This window comes from Phalacrocorax carbo, chromosome 9, assembly GCF_963921805.1.
Source record: "Phalacrocorax carbo chromosome 9, bPhaCar2.1, whole genome shotgun sequence".
NCBI lineage: Eukaryota > Metazoa > Chordata > Aves > Suliformes > Phalacrocoracidae > Phalacrocorax > Phalacrocorax carbo.
The window spans coordinates 24,488,001-24,506,646 of record NC_087521.1 but is presented as its reverse complement, the minus strand read 5'-3'; the positions used below and the strand labels follow the sequence as shown (position 1 = coordinate 24,506,646).

The following is an 18,646-nucleotide window of genomic DNA, read 5'->3' as shown; positions in this document are numbered from 1 at the left end:
AATTGCTCCTAGTGCATGCAAGAAATTACCTGGATGTTTCATGCCCTGCTATGCTGCCCTTCCAGTAGGTGTCATCTGGTTTAAGTCCTTCGTGAGAACAAGGGGCTCTGAATTTTGGAAAACTAGCCTAGGATGATGTTCCATTTATTGTGGTAACTGAAAATAAATTTTTCTTAACTAGTTGTCTTGAACCACAAGAAGCTGCTGTAAAGGTATACATGTGATATTTTTATTTTGAAATGGAATACTAATTTTCTGTTCATTTTGAATTACTACATTAGTGCAGTCACAAATACTAATTCAGCTGATGTCCGCAGTGCACCTGGTGAGGTAAAATAACCTGGTTTTGTATGGCATGGATACTTTGGTATCCATAATATTTGCTCACAGCTAATGAATTCGCAAGTGCATCTTTTTTCTTCAATTTCTAGTTTCTGATTACCCTGAGGTAATTAATGTGCAACTACATGAAATATTGCTTCCAGTTGCACTGTATGGCTGTCTTACATTCAGGCTGTGCAAGTAATACTTGAACATATATATATGTCAGAAACAACTTCTCATCCTCTTTTTTTTTTTTTTTAAGTGACTAGTAAGAGAAGATCTTGTCCATTCATCATTATTGTTTTTTGTTTCTTAGTAATTGGTGACAGTGTGCTTCTTATTCTGTTTTAGTTGGAAGATGGGGAAGAAGAGCCGAGTGAAAACTCAGAAGTCAGGTACAGGAGCCACAGCGACAGTATCTCCAAAGGAAATGCTGAATCTAATTAGTGAGTTATTGCAAAGTAAGTTTCAATTTCATGCCTCTCTGGGAAAGAGGGATGGTGTGCAGACCACTCAGAAATGTTCTCTTGTTGAAGCCAGTGAATTCTATTTGTTTCCTGTAAGCAGCCAAGCTTGCTATTTCAGCCTGCTGAAGATAGTATAGTATGCATTTTATAGTATCTGTCTCTGTTAGTATATACCATTGTTGGCTTATTTAAATGTGGTATTGGACATACCATATTTCTGGCAGCTTTTGGCTTTACATTTCAACACAAGCATAAATACTGGTGGAGATGAGATTGAAAGAAACCTGCTCTAGGTAACTTGACATTGAAGCTTTGTCAGAGATGTTTTTCATGCAGACCTCAAGAACTGCACTGTTTCTATTTATCAGTTGACCAGTACTTTGAACCGATATCAGAGTAGAGAAATTATCTGTGGAAAGCAGCAACACAAATCAGCTCAACTGCACTGTTATTTTTGCTACTTAAATAGATTTGTTGTTGTTGGTTGGAAACCTTTTGTAGTGCTTAGTTCTTAGTTCTTGTGTATAGACCAAAGGTTGTTTCACTTGTGCAGGAACTTGGGACTCATCCATTATTTCTAAATATGAAAAACAGAGCATAAGTTGATACAATGATGCGAAAATATTGTTCACTCTTTCTACTGTCATTAGTAACTGTGCTGAGCTACACTTCTTGTTGAAACACAAGTCCAAATTTTCATATCCTGGACACATCTAAATGTTGCTTTAGAAAAATTAGAATTTTTCTTTGCATTGCTTACAAAAAGGAGACGAGGAGTTGGCAGAGCAGTTTGATGCTTATGCTACAATTGGCCTCTGCTTTGCTACCAAAAATAAAACGTAGATCTAATTTTCTAAGCGAAGATAAGTATCAGCTGTTCTTTTTGTCAAGCTTCCATATTTTATTCAACACGAAGATTTTTCAAATCAGTTGAGCAAAGTAATCTTCAGCTGTCCACTTGGGTTTATGTGGCTTAGAACAAGAAATCGACACACTGGCATTGAGAATATTGTCAGAGACACTGTGGGTACTATCTGAAGCTAAAGCTTGGCTAGGAGTTCCTTTGCTTGTCCTTCCAGCACACATGCATCTATGAAAACAGCATTGACTTGGCAGGTCAAGTGTATGTACCAACAAATTTCTTAATTACTTAAGGTAAGCTCTGTGCTATTGTCATCTGCTTTCATTACAGCAAGAATGATGGCAAGCAGGCTAATGTAAACAGAGCATGTTGTCTGGATTATTAAAAACTGAGACTTTGTTTGTTTATCTGGGAGACTACTTAAGGGTCTGGTTATTTCCTTTTTTTCTTCCTAGCTTTTTAAATATTTGATATTTCTTAAATCTGAAAGAATATTTAAAAAAAAAAAACTTGAGGCAAGTTATAGTGTGAAAATTTTAAAAGTATCTATTCATTACATTTCAAAGAATGGGATAATTATAACAGTGGAGATTATAGTGTTTACCATATTGCTATGTTTGAAGGACAAGTAGTACTAACGTTCAGTTGAAGTTGCTGTGAAACTGTGACCTTTTCTCTGATGTCAAAAAAAAAAAAAGTGTATATATATACACACAGACACTTTTTTAAAGAAAACACTTTCATGTGATGTTTTTATTCCCAGAATGCAGCAGTCCTACCCCAGGCCCTGGTAAAGAATGGGAAGAATATGTACAGATTCGTTCACTTGTTGAGAAAATTCGCAAAAAGCAAAAAGGTAAATGTGAAAGACTAAGATAAGGGTGGCTCATAGTATTGATTTGCCTAAAGAATTGTCTGTTGACAGCTAAAAGGAATATTTCTGTTGTTGTTTTATATAAATATTATGCAATCCTATTATTTTAGGATAAAAGTCTTAATTCTCTGACATGCAGTTGCTTTTTACACTTGTGTTTCTGAAGTGTTCTGGTGGGCATGACCACTGGCATTAACCATTTCAATACTTAAAATTCTGAATGAATATCACAGACAGCTGATCCTGTGATAATTCTGTTCAATAAGTAGAAAAAAGATCTTGAGGTTATGATGAGATTACAGTCTTGAAGGACTAGAAGAAAAAAACCTTTGAGAATAGTATTAGGCCTTTTTGATTACTGATTGCATAGTCTGCCCCGTGCCTGTATAAATCTGCACATTTTGAATTTAATTTTATAACTGTCTTATTTTAACCTGAACACTTAATTAGACGTGGAAACAGTTTCAGCAATTCAACATCATGACATTAAATTATGACAAAAATACTTAAATGCACAAAATAAATACATCAGCTAATAACTCTAACTGCTATAAACCAAGCACGTAATTAAAATAAAGAAATGCTTATGGTACCACAGTTAATATGGAGTTTTATTTCCTATTTTCTAAGTGTAAGATATGCTTATTTTTTAGTACAGGACAGTTTTCTTCTGGTATGTTCTGCAACAACTCACTGTTGTTGATATTTTCATATTAGCTTTGTTTTTATTTGGAGGTATGGTCTAAAAATGCTTTTCATGTAATTTCAGAAAAAAGAAACCCTTTTTTATGACTGTTGTATTTTAATGGCAGAGAAATAACAATAACAATTATTTTGTCTCTGATATTTATACGGTGATGGCAAAAAAGCCAGACTACATTTAAAATGAAGCTTGAGTAGTTCTTGTATTTGGTTGAAGAAGCAGAAGGCTGTTCTTAGAGGCTCGAAATGTCCTTTTCACACCTGGTTTTAATAATTTTGACTAATGCATAAGAATCTTACTTCATGGAACAACTTTTAAACCTCTGAACATCAGTTATTGGCAGAGGGCATATAGAAGAATAAATGATACTGTTTGAGTGACTGCATCCTGTAGCTCTGTAGGGGTGAACTGTCCTGTGACTTCTATAAACGTATGATACATGTTCTGGTTTTTATGATGTAATACATGTGTTACGGTAAATTCAGGTTAACAAGAACAGAGTTAGCATTGGGGTTGGGCTGTTTTCTATATCTCCTGTGCCAGAAAGTTTGAAATGTTCATGGGGAAGATGGCTGCCGGCAGAAGTGGTAGAATTAGTGTAACAATATTATGTTAATAGGACTTATTTTTTCCTTGAAAGATGCAAAACCTACTAACCGCAGTACTGTTGACATACAAATGGCTTTTAATATAACATTTTTACATCCATACTGAGCATGAATAGTATGGTATCTTTCAAAACTGTTTTTTAATGGAATTTAGTAATTTATACTACACAGTTTTCTAGCTTAATAAAAGCTTTAAACAATTAACAAAGGAAGTATAAATTGCTTTTGGGAACTCTAAGTTGTACAAATTAATATATATTGCCTGAAGTGTCATACTTTGTGCTTTTCTTGAATAAGAACACTGGGTTGCAGAATGTGAACTAAAATGATCTTGATTATTGAAAACTGAGTATTTCTACTTTCTAAAATTTTTCCTTGTTTGATTCATTAGCAAAATTTTAAATAAAGTTCATTTTTCAATATAGAGTTTCATCAGTATAGCTGTATTTTGTTCAGTATAGAAATAAATTGTTCCCCAATAGTGCTTGTAATTTAAAGGAGCCGCTCTTCTCTTTAATTTGGAAAAATGTGGGAAGTATTGGACCACATAATATATGAGGACTAGAGGTGGAATTTCAGAGATGCTTACAGAATGGTTCCAGGTACAGATGTTAAAAGCTTTCAGTAACCTTATACAGTAATTAATGTTGGAAATCAAAAGAGCAAAGTCCTGGACAGTATAAACATCTCTCAAGTTCTGTAGAAGCTATGCAGCTAGTCTTATGAGATTTGTGAAGCCTTAGCTCTAAATATATTCCACAGAAAATAGCTTACAATAAAGGAGAAATACCAGCTTTAAAAAAAAGAAGAGCCAAAACACTGTGCACCACATTCTCATTGTATTCAAAAGATACTATATCAAGTTTTCATACTGCATCATCAAAGACTATAATTTTAGATGATACTTAACTTTTATGTTAACTGCAGACTTGATTGGTTCTGGGGCTTGAAATGCATGATTTGGAGGGGGGAGAAGAATTCAAATACACTAATGCTACTTTCTTAAAATCCTTTTAATCTAAAGATGTGTGCATCACCTGTGCTTAACCGAAATATCCTTGGATGTAAGCAACTTGCTAATGACATTTTGTTACTCATAAAATGGCCTAAGCATTTCAGGGGCGTTTGGATGCTTTCAGGGTGATCTGACACTAGAGTTAGGGTTGAAGAGGAGACAGAGACAAAGAGGTACAGAAAAAGCTGGCAGAGTATAGCTGGGAACCATAATGCATAGGTTCAAATCAGATGAAGGTTAAGGGGAAAGCAGAGGAAATGCGTGAGAGTTGCAATTTTGCTGGTGGACCCACGTGCCTGTTGAAGAAGCCTAGTGTAAAAATTTGGATGAGCTCTGTGACATCAGGAGGATGATCAGTCCTTCATCATTCTAGTAGCTTTTTCCTGTAGCATACAGATCTAACTGCCATGTATATGAGAGAAGGAGCTTGAGATCTGCTTATCATCTTGTCCAGTGCTGACTTAATGAAATTGCAGATTGCCTCTCAAATTCCTCCTTGCGTCTGTATTAACATGTTGTGGTGATTGCATTTATCATCAGTATTAAGCTGGGAAATATTTTTGCTCATCTTATTTAAAAGGGAAAGAGGAGGGGAGCTTCATATTTCATCATAGCTCAGTTCAGGTGGTTGTGTTTTTAAGATTACTGGTAAGCCAATTTGGCAGAATATTTAAGTTGACGAAAATTGAGTATGACATTTGTATACTACTGAGTAATGCTTAACAGTTCTGACTCAGCTACTTCAAAGTAGAACTGCTGTGGGATAGCAAATAGCTTTTTACATGTGCTTTTTATATTAAACTTCTTTATCTTTTTAGATTCTCTCATTTCTGCATTCGTTTTTAAATAAATTGTGTATATAGGTTTGTCTGTTGTCTTTGACGGAAAAAGAGATGACTATTTCCCTGAATTGATAAAGTGGGCAACTGAAAATGGAGCATCCACAGAGGGTTTTGAAATAGCTAACTTTGAAGAGGAGGGGTTTGGTTTGAAAGCAACAAGAGAGATAAAGGTGAGCATGTGAACATTTGACGTAGATTAGAAAACTGTGTTTGGAATGTAGCTGCAGAGCTCTGAAACACTCACCACCTTCCCCTTCCCCTTTTGACTGCTTATGAAACTCCTGTTCTGAAACGCTCTCAACTCTGTGTACTCAAGAAATAATTGACAAAATTGAGTATTATTTTTTTATGACTATTGCATAGTACTGTGAATTTTGAATCAGTCTTTTTTTCCTTTGTTGCCTATACTCTTTACCTATTCACCAGAGTACTCTACCCCATTGATGTATCCCTCTTTTCCATGTTTTCTAGCTACTTAGTCTTTTCTCCTCTTCTTTCATGTCCCTTCTTTTAAAGCATTGGTCTTTTTGCCTCAGAAAGAGGTATTTGCAATACTTAATTTCCAGTGAAAATGAAAGGGAAAAAAAAACCAAAATACAAATTTACCTGATAATTATAAACATCATCTTTTGTTAGGAATATAGGCACATGCAGTTAGCGAACTGTTAAAAGGTAAGCATTTAAGACTGCCTCTTACCATTCCCATTTTACATATGGGAAACAGCTATGAAGAACAATCAGCTGTTGTAGAAAGAATATTAGAAAACTAGCATATTATGTTCATTTTAGGGCTTTAGGAGCACGCAGTTAATAAGGCTAGCACTACTGGTTGCTAAAAATCCTGAACAGTTCTTCTAAAATAAGAATGGGCAATGTGAAAAACCCGCTACTGGGAGAAAATATTTGATCGTGTAATTAATAGCAATACAATGTATCTGGTAGCTGTGAGGTTGTGTGGGCAGTCTACATGTTAGCAGTTCCAAACTGAAGCACTTTATTTTGTAAACTAAGTATCTCTGTTTTAAGCTTCGTGTAATGCAGATTGGAACATTTGGTTACCACAATGTGAAACATAGCCTGTTTGTTTAATTTGCAGTGGAAGAGAAGGAAGAATGTTGATTCAGAATAATTCTGATTTTTTTTTTTAAATGGAAATAACATGTAGTTTAAAAAGGATACATATTTGAGACACGTGGCATATCATATAAATGCTAACTGACCCTCTGTGCATTGTTTTCCTTTCTGTAGGCTGAAGAGTTGTTTCTGTGGGTTCCTAGAAAACTTTTGATGACAGTTGAGTCAGCTAAAAACTCAGTATTAGGTAAGAGCTTAAGGAAGTTCTTAAGCAGTTGATATGTATGGGATGATTCAATAGGAGGCTTTCTTTTTTTAGCTGATCTCCTTCATTACAGGACTTGCTTATAATGCTGACTGTCAGGTTTGGAATACCTAGAAGCTTGAAGTGTCAGTGGAAATAATTTAATTTTCCTCTGTGTTTCTGGCTGAGTGCACTAGATATCTTCCGGAAGTGCGTGTGTTACTTTAAACACGTATAATTTAGCCTGTATAACCCGTGGAGATAGTGTTCTGAGGTACTGAGTATTGTTCTAGTTTTTTCATGCGTTCCATCATGTAATCATACGTGAGGCATTTACTGTGTCAAATAACTTGCCGCATAATACAATGTGGGCAGCTAAATATTTTAAAAATCTGAAAAGCGTTTGTTGGTTTTGTTGTTGAAAATTCTTACATGTTATCTCATCACTTCATTTAAAGTAAACCTATGATTATATTTGCTATGGACAATTAATTTTGATGTTTCTGGGTTAATTCAGGATCCCTGTATTCTCAAGATCGAATTCTTCAAGCCATGGGCAATATAACATTGGCATTTCATCTTCTTTGCGAGCGAGCCAACCCCAACTCTTTCTGGCTGCCCTACATCCAGACGCTCCCGAGTGAATATGACACTCCTCTCTATTTTGAAGAAGATGAAGTGCAGTATCTTCAGTCAACTCAGGCCATACATGATGTTTTTAGCCAATATAAAAATACAGCTCGACAGTATGCCTATTTCTACAAAGTTATTCAGGTAAGCTTCTTAAATGTAGTACATAGTATATGTTGCTCTCATTATTTTTGAGGAAGGTGTGAAAACAGTGTTGGTAAACAATAGAGCCAGTGTATTGCTCTTAAAGATTTGAATCATTAAAGCAATATCCTGCTGGTTTTTTTGAACTGCTGTTAAAATTTTGCAGTTCAGTAGGCTTATGAATATATAAGAATGTATTTAGTTGGTTGAGAGGCATGATTACTGCCCTTTGTTTGGCACTGGCTGAGGCTTCATCTGGAATACTGTGCAGTTTTGGGGCCACCAGCATGAGAGACATGTTGACAAACTGGAATGAGATCAGAGGATGTAATCTGCTTCAGCCCTTTATCTGTACAAGGAGAGACTGAGGGAGCTGGATTTGTTTATTCTGGGGAAAAGGAGATAAGGGGTGATCCAGTTAGTGCTTTCAGCTTGCTACTGGTAGCCAGACTCCAGAAGTTTGCCTGTGGAAGTTGGGCTAGGTGACCTGCAGGGATCTACAACCTATGTCACTCTGACTCTTTGAAAAATGTATGGTTTGCAGTAAAGAAAGCAAAATTATAATTGTTAATTGGCATAGAATAAAACAATTGCATATGCTGTATTTCTGATGACCATGGATTAACTGTTGCTTTCTATTCTATTTACCATAATAATTTTGATTGCTTTCAAATACAAAGACAAACCCATCTGGTAACAATTTGAGTATGGGGAGGCTTGAGATGGGTGAACTTCTCATCATGTTCTGAAGTAATGATTTAAACTGAGTTTCTGAGATAGAACTGTTAATCTGACTGATGCCTAGACATAATTGATGTTGTACATAAATGGTGATATGTTGTTGTCAAGGTAGTGCTCAGTGTCCAAACATGCAGAGCTTTTTGTGGCACCATCTGTGTAAAAAGCATAGGAGTCTATGTACTGAATTTCCACAGTTGTGTGATATAGAGACAAGTTTTTTGGCCATAGGAGAGATCAGAAGACACATAGTGTTAAAGAATAGAAGTGCTTTCAGAGTTCCAAAGCTTTTCTATTAACCCTTTTAAGTCAACAGAATTTTAAATTATTTTGCATAGCTGTTTGGTGTTTGAAGAACTCGTATGTTTCAAACACAGCGTCGATTTACGAAGAGTAAGGAGCAGAGGGATATATTTTGAAAACTAAAGTGATTGAAAATAGTGGGTGAAAACCAAATAAGATGCACTTCATTTTGAGGCAAGAAGTATGGTAGGAATGATGGCTTTGGTATCAGAAAGGAACAAAATTCTTCCTTCCAGGTGTCACAATTCAGGAAATGATAGTTTAGCCAACTCTCTTTTCCTGCCATGTGCTATTCGAGACTGCCAGGCCACACTTGACCTTCCAGCTTTTCACTTTTTTCCCCTTAAAATCTACTGCCTGAGCAAACAGAACTCCTAAATTTTTCTTTGGAATGTCTTTTTACCCCTGAATAGTTCTACTGTTTTTAAAGAGTTATTAGCAGAATATTGTGTAACATTATCCAGTTCTTCCAATTGCTATTTATGCTCTTGCAGTTCTTAGGTAGCTAAACTATCACTGTGACTAGTTCCATCATTTTCATTGACTAATCCTGCACTAGTAGTATAATGTCAAAGGTTGTGTGGTCACAACATTAAAATAAATATTAAAAAAAAAAACAAAAAACACAACAAACCACCCTGAAATACAGTTTTACAGATAATTAATCTGGAATGAAACCCTGGATTTTGACTGCCATGTGTCCAGTATTTCAGAACCACTTCTCAGTGATTGATGAATACATGTAGACAGTTACCAAAGTGATGCAAGCACAACTGAAGAACGTATATAATAAAATGAAGTTGTGTAACATCAGTTGAGGCATGAGATATCTAATATGTGAAAAGCAACTTAAATGTTTGATAAAACATTTTTTGTTTATGAAAGTTTTGTGTGGCACATAATCTGCTTAAGGATGGCAAATACACTCTATTTCTCTTATTGTCTCCTAAAGCTAATCAAAGATCATTTATATAGCATTTAAGCTAATGTGGTCAGAGTAATGTCTCACTAAAATAATTGCTATTCAACATCAAAGTCCATGCTGTTGACTGTTAAAGAGTAAGAAAAGTTACAGTTTGAGCAAAGGAAATAATGTACGTGAGATGACTTTAGGGGCAGACTGTCTTTAGAACCCCAGGGATGATGTGCTGTACATGGTAACAAGCATTTAATACTCTGCGCTGTTGTATTTTCTGTTTTGCATTTGCAATTCTATGGAAGCTGATGTGGCAGCTTATGGAGGAAGTCTTAGTCTGATATTGTTGAGACTGATTCAGTTTGGTTTGATCTGCAGCAATGGGAAACCTTTGTGAAAATAATGTTTAAACAAATGGCTGTCTTCTCTTTGAGCTTTATATTAATATACCCAAGAAAGCGTTTAGTACTGTACTACTGCCTTTGTATGAACTGTTAAAATGTAGGTTCTGGTCACTTTGGTCAGAAATCTAGACAAGATTTTTTTTTTTTAATTCTCCTGACAGGTGCTCTTATTGCTTGCATTATGTTCTTGTATAATACAGCTGTTTCATGTTGAACATGAGCATGAAGGTAGATCAGGGAGGAATCATTTGCTTTATTTACATGTTCTTTGGAGAATGAGTGGTGATAAGTATTAGGTAAATTTTAGGTGTGTTCTGGTTGTTTGGTACCATGCTTCCGCACTGCCACATAACCACAGTTTCAGCTGAATGTTTCTTTGCTAGTACTCAGTAAATGTCACATTAGGAAAATAAATAATTTCAGCTGGCTCCAGGAGTGCCAAGTGAATGTACTAGGTACCTATTGACCCTTTTGATGGAAACTCATGGAAAACTTTTTAAAACTTTTTGATTTCTGTTTCTGCTCTCAAAAATAAGAGCTTGTAATTTATGAAATGGTGGAGGAAAAAAATTCATAGGAAAAAGTATCTTTTTCCCTAAAACAAAGAACCATTTTTCATTATTCAGAAAAGCTGAAATGAATGTTAGTATCATCTTGCATGCACTCATATCCTTTTATGAACAAAGCTGACCCACAAAATACTAGTGCTAAGGGTAATTCATGAGCATATGGGAAAGGGAAAAAGAGGTGGGGAGAAAGAATTTGTCATACAAATGAAAAAAGCAAAGCAAAACCACTTTCCTAATAAAGGCAGTGTACTCTGCAAGCTTTATGAAAGTGAATGTTAGATTTTTTTATACCATCATTTCATTCAGTACTGCTGCTGCTCTAGCATAAACGTTTTAATGCAAGCTGTCCTGTGTGAGCAGGATTTTGATATTGCTTCAGGTATGCAGACTAATATTTTTTAAAATTTACAAACACACTTTTTGTAATATAAAAATCTTATAACTATATTTACTTTCTTGATAGCTATTCCACTGTAGAAAATAAAACTAGCAGCATTTTGAAATAAATGGTGCGGTTTTCTGATATTTGAAGACACTGGAAAGGGGAACATTTTGTGCAGGCAAAATATTTTAATTCCTTTACAGCATTTTTTGTCTGCACAATGTCTCTAATGGCCAGGAGAATAAACAGGTTAATAAATAATTTCTTCAAAAGCTTCATTCTCTTTCTTTTTCAAATGGGGTTGCTATACTATTATTAAAATAATTTGGCTTCTGATAGGTGTGCAATTCTAAACATTGTTTGACAAGTGCTGGTCTGTTTTATTTCCCTAGCTTCTCCATAAGGGTGGCTTTCTCAGAACTCTGCAGTTCTTACTCTTTCTCCAAGTGCGTAGTCTGGATACACATGAAGAATGGGCAGATTTATGAATTTCACAGCTGTTGCAAGCTAAACTGTAGTCTCGTTTGATAAGTAGAAACAGGTGGGATGTTTAGTAGACAAAAATAAACCCCATAGCATGTTAGCCAGGCTCTATAAACCATACTGACACCTTTCTAAACATGTAATTTGATAACTAAAAAATAGTTAACAGTTCTTACAGATGTACTTTAAAGGAGTGTTTGGCCTCTGCATTGCTCTCAAAACACAGCGAATGGTCAGAAGAGTACTTTCATTGCAGCAGACTTGTAGTTTGCAAGATGTTTTTGTAGTTTGTTCCATAGAGAAATGTTGTAAACCACAGGGTTTTCTCTTCCCCTCGAAGGTATGCGTGTGACTTCCATTAACATTTATGGTCACTGCATGCCCACTGAAGGGTGAACAGAGCCCAGATATTTATGGCTTAGTGTTAAAATTTTTTTTTGTACACTGAAATGTGGTGTAATAGGCACAAGAGGGAGCCATATAGTTTACAGACATTCACAGTGAGAATATATTCCTAAAGAAAATACAACCAAGTTTGAACCCTTTTTAAAAGAATATGCAGTGGTCTTTGCGTTTGACTTTCAGGTGCATCTGCATGCCTGTTTGTAGTCTACTACAGGGATGTTCTTGTAAATCAAAACAAGACGTCAAGACAAGGAGTGCTTTTGGAGAAGGTGGAAGTTCCCCAAATCTATTTGCATTTTGGACACTATGGGTCTGAAGAAGTGTTATATCTTTTCCTCAGGTGTAGTAAAGGCTGTTATTACCTGCCTTACTAAAACACAATTTTATAATAATTTTAATTAACTTTTAAAATTTTTGAAGTGGTAAGTCTGAAACTAGCAGAGCCTATCAGCTAGCCATAGCTTTTGCGATGGTAGCCAGCTGTAAGCATTCAGTGGCACTCTATGTGTAAGTAATATCTGTATGTAGCTGCCTCTCACGTGCTGGAAAAAGGATCAGTTTTGCAGGACTGTCCAGGGTGGCAGTGTGGCATTTATTTAGGCAGTGTTTTCAGCCTGTAGTCTCTGGACAACTGGGAGACTTCAGATTTTTCTGAAGGGCATCAGCAAGCTAGCTGTCTTAAAAAAAAACCCAAACAAACAAACAAAAAACCCCCAAAACCAATATGCCAATATGGGTGACACTGTAGTGGGCATCTGCTATAGGATGCTTGATCAGGAGGAAGGAGTGGATGAGGCCTTCTACAGACAGCTCACGCCTGCAGGCCCTGGTCCTCATGGGGGACTTCAACCACCCTGATATCTATTAAAGGGACAACATAGCAGGGTATAAGCAATCGAGGAGGTTCATGAAGAGCATCGATGACAACTTCCTGACCCAAGCAACAGAGGAGAAAATGAGAGGTGGTACTCGCATTCATGGACCTCATACTTACTAACAAGGAAGGGTTTATTGGGGATGTGAAGGTCAAAGACAGTCTCAGCTGCAGTGACCATGAGATGGTAGAGTTCAGAATCCTGAGAGGAGGGAGCAGAGCAAAAAGCAAGGTCACAGTGCTGGACTTCAGGGGAGCAGTATTGGCATCTTCACAGGTCTGCTTGGAAGAGTCCCATGGGATAAGGCTCTGGAGGGAGGAGGGACCCAGGAAAGAAAACATGGTTAATATTGAAGGATCACCTCCTCCAAGCTCAAGTGCAGTCCATCCCAATGAGCAGGAAGTCAGGCAAAAATACCAGGAGGCCTGCATGGATGAACAAGGAGCTCCTGGCAAAACTCAAATGCAAAAATGAAGCATACAGAGGGTGGAAGCAGGGACAGGTAACCTGGGAGAAATAGAGAGATATTGTCCAGTCATCCAGGGATGAGGTTAGGAGAGCCAAAGCCCACAGAAACTGAACCTGGCAAGGGATGCAAAGGCACCCAAAAGGGCTTCTGTAAGTACAAAGGTGACAAGAAGCCGACTAAGGAAGATACAGGCCTGCTGCTGAATGGGGCAGAGGGCCTGGTGACACAGAACATGATAAAAGCTGAGGTACTGAATGCCTTATTTGCATCAGTCTTTATCAGCAACACCATCCTTTAGGAATCCCAGGACCCAGACATCCGGAGGAAAGGCTGGAGCAAGGAAGATGTACCCTTGGAAGAGGATCAGGTCAGGGAATACTTAAGCAAGCCAGAAATGCCAAAGTCCATGGGCCCTGATGGGACACACCCACAAGTACTGAGGGAGCTGGCTGATGTTACAGTGAGGTGACTCAAGATGTCTGTGGGATTGCGATGCCATCCAGAGGGACCTGGACAAGCTCAAGAAGTGGGCCCATGTGAACCTCATGAGGTTCAACAAGGCTAAGTGCAAGGTCCTGCACCTGGGTCAGGGCGACCCCCGGTATCAGTACAGGCTGCGGGATGAAAGGATTGAGAGCAGCCCTGAGGAGAAGGACTTGGGGTATTGATGGATGAAAAGCTGGACATAAGCTGGCAATGTGCCCTCACAGCCCAGAAGGCCAATCATATCCTGGGCTGCATCAAAAGCAGCGTGGCCAGCAGATTGAGGGAGGTGATTCTGCCCCTCTGCTCTGCTCTGGTGAGACCCTACCTGGAGTGCTGCGTCCAGCTCTGGGATCCTCAGCACAGGACAGACATGGACCTGTTGGAGCAGGTCCAGAGGAGGGACACAAAAATGATCAGAGGTATGGAATGCCTTTCCTATGAATATGGGCTGAGTGTGTTGGGGTTGTTCAGCCTGGAGAAAAGAAGGCATCAGGGAGACCTTATTGTGCCCTTTCAGTACTTAAAGGGGGCTTATAAGAAAGATGGGGACAGACTTTTTAGCAGGGCCTGTTACTTTAGGACAAGGGGCAATGGTTTTAAACCAAAGGCAGGTAGATTTAGACTAGATATAAGGAAGAAATTTCTTACAGTGAGGGTAGTGAAACACTGGCACAGGTTGCCCAGAGAGGTGGTAGACGCCCCATCCCTGGAAACATTCAAGGTCAGGTTGGACGGGGCTCTGAGCAACCTGATGTAGTTGAAGATGTCCCTACGCACTGCGGGAGGCTTAGACTAGATGACCTTTAAAGGTCCCTTCCAACCCAAACTATGACTCTGTGACTCTCAGTGATCTTTGAGCAATCATGATGATTGGGAGAGGTGCCTGAGGACTGGAAGAAAGCAAATACCACTCTATCCTCAGGAAGGAGGACCCAGGAAACTACAAGCCTGTTGGCCTCACTTAAGTCTCTGGGAAGGTGCCATCCAGTGGGACCTTGACAGGCTGGAGAAATGGGCTGAGAGTTGAAGTTCAACAAGAAGTGCAAATTCCTGCACCTGGGGTGGAATAATCCCATGAATATGTTGGGGGCCAAGCTGAACATGAGCCAGCAATGTGCCATTGCAGCATAAAGGGCTAATGGCATCCTAGGTTGCTTTAGGAGTGTTGTCAGCAGGTTGAGGGAGGTGATCCTTCCTCTCTACTCACTGGTGAGGCCACACCCAGAGTACTGTGTGCAAGTACTGGGCTCCCCACTACATGAGAGATTGGTAATAATATTCAGTTAAACTGAATGGAGAAAGCAAAGTCACATGTTTAACATTTTAGCAAGTTAATTTAATTTTCTTTGACTTAGTTTTATGTTTCTGTGCTAAGTTAATGAGAAACTACTTGCAAATGCTTTCTTTGCCTTCTGTCAAGCTAGTGTTACTCAAGAAGGCAGAAGCTGCCCCATGAATCACGCTTTTTTATTTTTAATGGAATCTATTTGGTAGAAGAAGTCATTAATACTTCTAGCTAGTATCTGTAGTCTGGTTCGTATCCAGTCTTCCACAGGAACACTCTCATACCAGTTTTCTGACCAATGTGTATTGATAACTGGACAATACTTGTGAACCTGTTGTTGTAGTCCCACTGTGAATACAATCCTTGCAGTAATCTATCCAAAGACATTTTGATCTGTTTGTGTGTACTGTGGGGACAGAGAACTTAATTTCCTGGAGCCTGTAATCCCTTTTGATCAGATACTAAATTTGATATATTATTCATATAAAATTTGAGTAATTGATTTAGCATGAACGAAATTCTAAAATCCAGTTATTGGCTGTTGGGCACTGGAATATCATTTTAGTTAAGACATTTGAACACATTAAGTTCTAGATCTCAAAATAATACTTAGCATCTTTAAAATCTGGTATGACATTTGACTCTTCAATATTAGGTATATTAGGTGAGATTTCACATCTCTAGCTTAATTTTGACAGCATTTTTTGAAGTTGTGATGGTACTTTCAATAAAACTTAATGGTCTTATGTTATTTTTCTGTACTGTTTCTAATCTATCCTGTTCCAATAAGCATACAATTTTCCAGGTCAGCTTGAAGTAGAACATCTGGTGTTTCTCGGTACTTGGCTCTAAGATACCACCACTTAACTTTCATGTGCTAAATAATGTCAGAGTTGAATGCAGACAAGTATACTACCTTTTAAAAAACTCTAAACTATTTAAACCTTTGGAAGTCGTTTGTTATTTTTAAGTTGATACATTAGAGATATTCTAATGCTTCTAAAGGGTTCAACCAATATGCAGTCAAAAGCAAATATATTTGGCAGCAGAATAGTTTTGATCATGTACCAGGTAGGTCCCTGGGGTTTTCAGTTTTCCACCCTACTTGATTTATACTCATTGGCATGCCAGTCTAATAGCTTTTTTTCAGAAGCGATGCCAGTGACACTGTAAAAGCTAGGTGGAAGAAAGATGGCAGTTGTAAACCCTATAAAATATTTCCCTTTTGTTTACTTGTCTACTATACATGTCACCTTAAGGATAGATATAAAATTCTATTTTAAGTGGGCAGTTACAATGGTAGAACAGTGTTGCTATTTAATTTGCTTTGTCTGAATTTTAACACCTGAGTTGTTCTGCTTGATCGATACTAAATCAATAGGCAGTTAATAATGGAATATATTCATGCCTTTCTGTGTTTTTCCTCTCTGGGAGGGCCAAACTATTGTATTAATCCATTTTGCTGGCAGCGAACTGAAGATTGACTGTATGCTTGTACTGTACCACTTAGCGTATCTACCGGAAGGTGGTTTAGGCTTTGCAAACAGGGGCCAAATTCCTGATTTTTGTGTCACTTCTGGTATATCCCACTCCTGGCTATGATGACAATAATGGCAGATCCCAGGGCTTTGTTGGGCCATTCCTGTGGCTGTGCCTCTCCATCAAAAAAGCAGGTACAGGCTTGGCTGGGTTGCACCTGTCCGTCTCAAACAAATGAAGAGCTCAAGTCCTTGCAGGGGTAGGAGGTCTGCTGCCTCCTTCCCTGGTTCCTTCCTTGCCTTCCACAAGAACACGGTGACAGCTCTGGGCTTTGAGCCAGCTGGACACAGGGGGAGGAGTTTGGCTGCTTGGGCAGCATTTGCTCCTCAAACAGCTGCTCCCTATCTCCTCCAAGGAAAAGGTGGCAGGCCATATGGAGGCATGCTGTGGTCCAGATTCAGCCGATGGGCAGAAGTTGGACTGTGCTGGCCTAGATCAAAATATAGGCATATCCCACTTGGTCTCTGCTGTTTCTTAGTCAGGATATTTTAAAGTTGGAGGAGGGCAGACAGGATAAAACATACCTTTAATTTTAGATATAGATATTATCTTTCTTTGGACATTCATTGTTAAGATCTCCTAATAGTAGGTTTTATTTTATATTTTGAATGGTTTGGATGCTGTTGTACTAGCCTAAACGCCCTCTTTCCTCTAGAGAAAGAGATATGTACTTCAAAGCATATATGCCAGTGCTAAACAAAATTTGTTTCTGCACAGTTTAAACCACGTCTGGGAGGAATAATACGTTCTCTTGTTAGTACTGTGGGCTTTTAAAGCATTTTTTGGGAAGACAGGGTTCTCATCCGCTCTCCTAGTTGAGAATGCAGATAAGGATGTTTTTACAGCCAATAGAGTGGAGAGGGTGTTTTGTTTGCTTTCCTGTTAGTTGCTTTTATTTTTATTTTTTAACTGAGTTGCACTTTCTGGGGCAGTTGAGTTTATCCCCAGAGATGTTGTCTCTGTCTTTTGTGGAAGTGAGTGCCTCAGCAGACATCAGATCATCACGCACTTACAAGTATACTTTCTCATATAAAGTTTGTACTTATTGCGCAGATTTAATATTTTTCCTGATATAACAGCAGTTACAAATGTTCCATAAATTTAAAATATGATAACAAGCTGATGTTTCTTAGAATGGAATACTCAAAGGAAGTATTCTTTAAGCACTGCAAAATTATACAGGGGACTTATCTTTGTTAAAATTAGTAATTTAACTAAATTACAAAGTGGATTATCCTCTTCAGTCAGACCCAATGCTAATACTCTACACAGTAGGAGATTGATATGATGCTAAGTAAACCAAAGTTTATTTTCTTGTGCTATGGTTTGAATGCGAGTTGAAGTGATAAGTTTTTAGTTTTGGATGTGTGTGCACCATAGTCCCCGTACATCTGGATCCAGGACTTACCGCGCCCCGCGTGCCACGCCAGTTGTGTAGCGCAGTACCTTGGTTGTAGGATGATCATGATCCAAGCTTGCACCTCAGAGTGGCTCCTGGTATGATTTATCTGTAAACTTGAGTAGTTGATTCACAAGTAACAAAACTTTGGCCATGCTGCATAATATTAATGCTTGTTAGGAAACTCTTTTGATGTGGAGGGGTTGTGAATAGGAAATATTGTCCCTGTCCTATTAAAGCAGTTCAGATCAGGCTTTTCATCACAGCATTTTATTTGTGTCTTGTGATTCACTGAATTAATAGTAGAGTTGCATGATGGATGTGTGCATGAACATAGCGCACACACGTTGCACTAAACAAAAAGAGCAAGGTAAATCTTGTACCTCAGGAGGAGCCTAAAGAGTAAATAATAGGTCCTCGTATGCAAGCACAGACCTTTGCAAGGAAACTCTTTACCGTAGCTATCTTACTGTACCTGTGTGAATGAAGTACTATGGACTGAACCTATCAATCTAACACTCAACATGAACACTTAACTCCTATTTTGTGAGATTTTACTACAGGAGATAATGAACCTAGTGTGTCTTTGTTACATGAACGGGGATG

General features: G+C 38.0%; 1 protein-coding gene across 2 annotated transcripts in view; it reads left to right on the top strand.

Annotated features, from left to right (window-relative positions):
* SETD3 (SET domain containing 3, actin N3(tau)-histidine methyltransferase) overlaps positions 1–18,646 on the top strand; it is a 63,080-nt gene that overhangs the window by 24,571 nt on the left and 19,863 nt on the right. For both annotated transcript variants that reach the window (XM_064460735.1, XM_064460736.1), the window contains 5 exons: positions 676–785; positions 2,417–2,509; positions 5,717–5,865; positions 6,944–7,016; positions 7,531–7,787. In XM_064460735.1, the coding sequence (XP_064316805.1) occupies positions 683–785; positions 2,417–2,509; positions 5,717–5,865; positions 6,944–7,016; positions 7,531–7,787 (675 nt within the window). In that variant the 5' untranslated portion in view covers positions 676–682. The remainder of the gene's footprint in view (positions 1–675; positions 786–2,416; positions 2,510–5,716; positions 5,866–6,943; positions 7,017–7,530; positions 7,788–18,646) is intronic.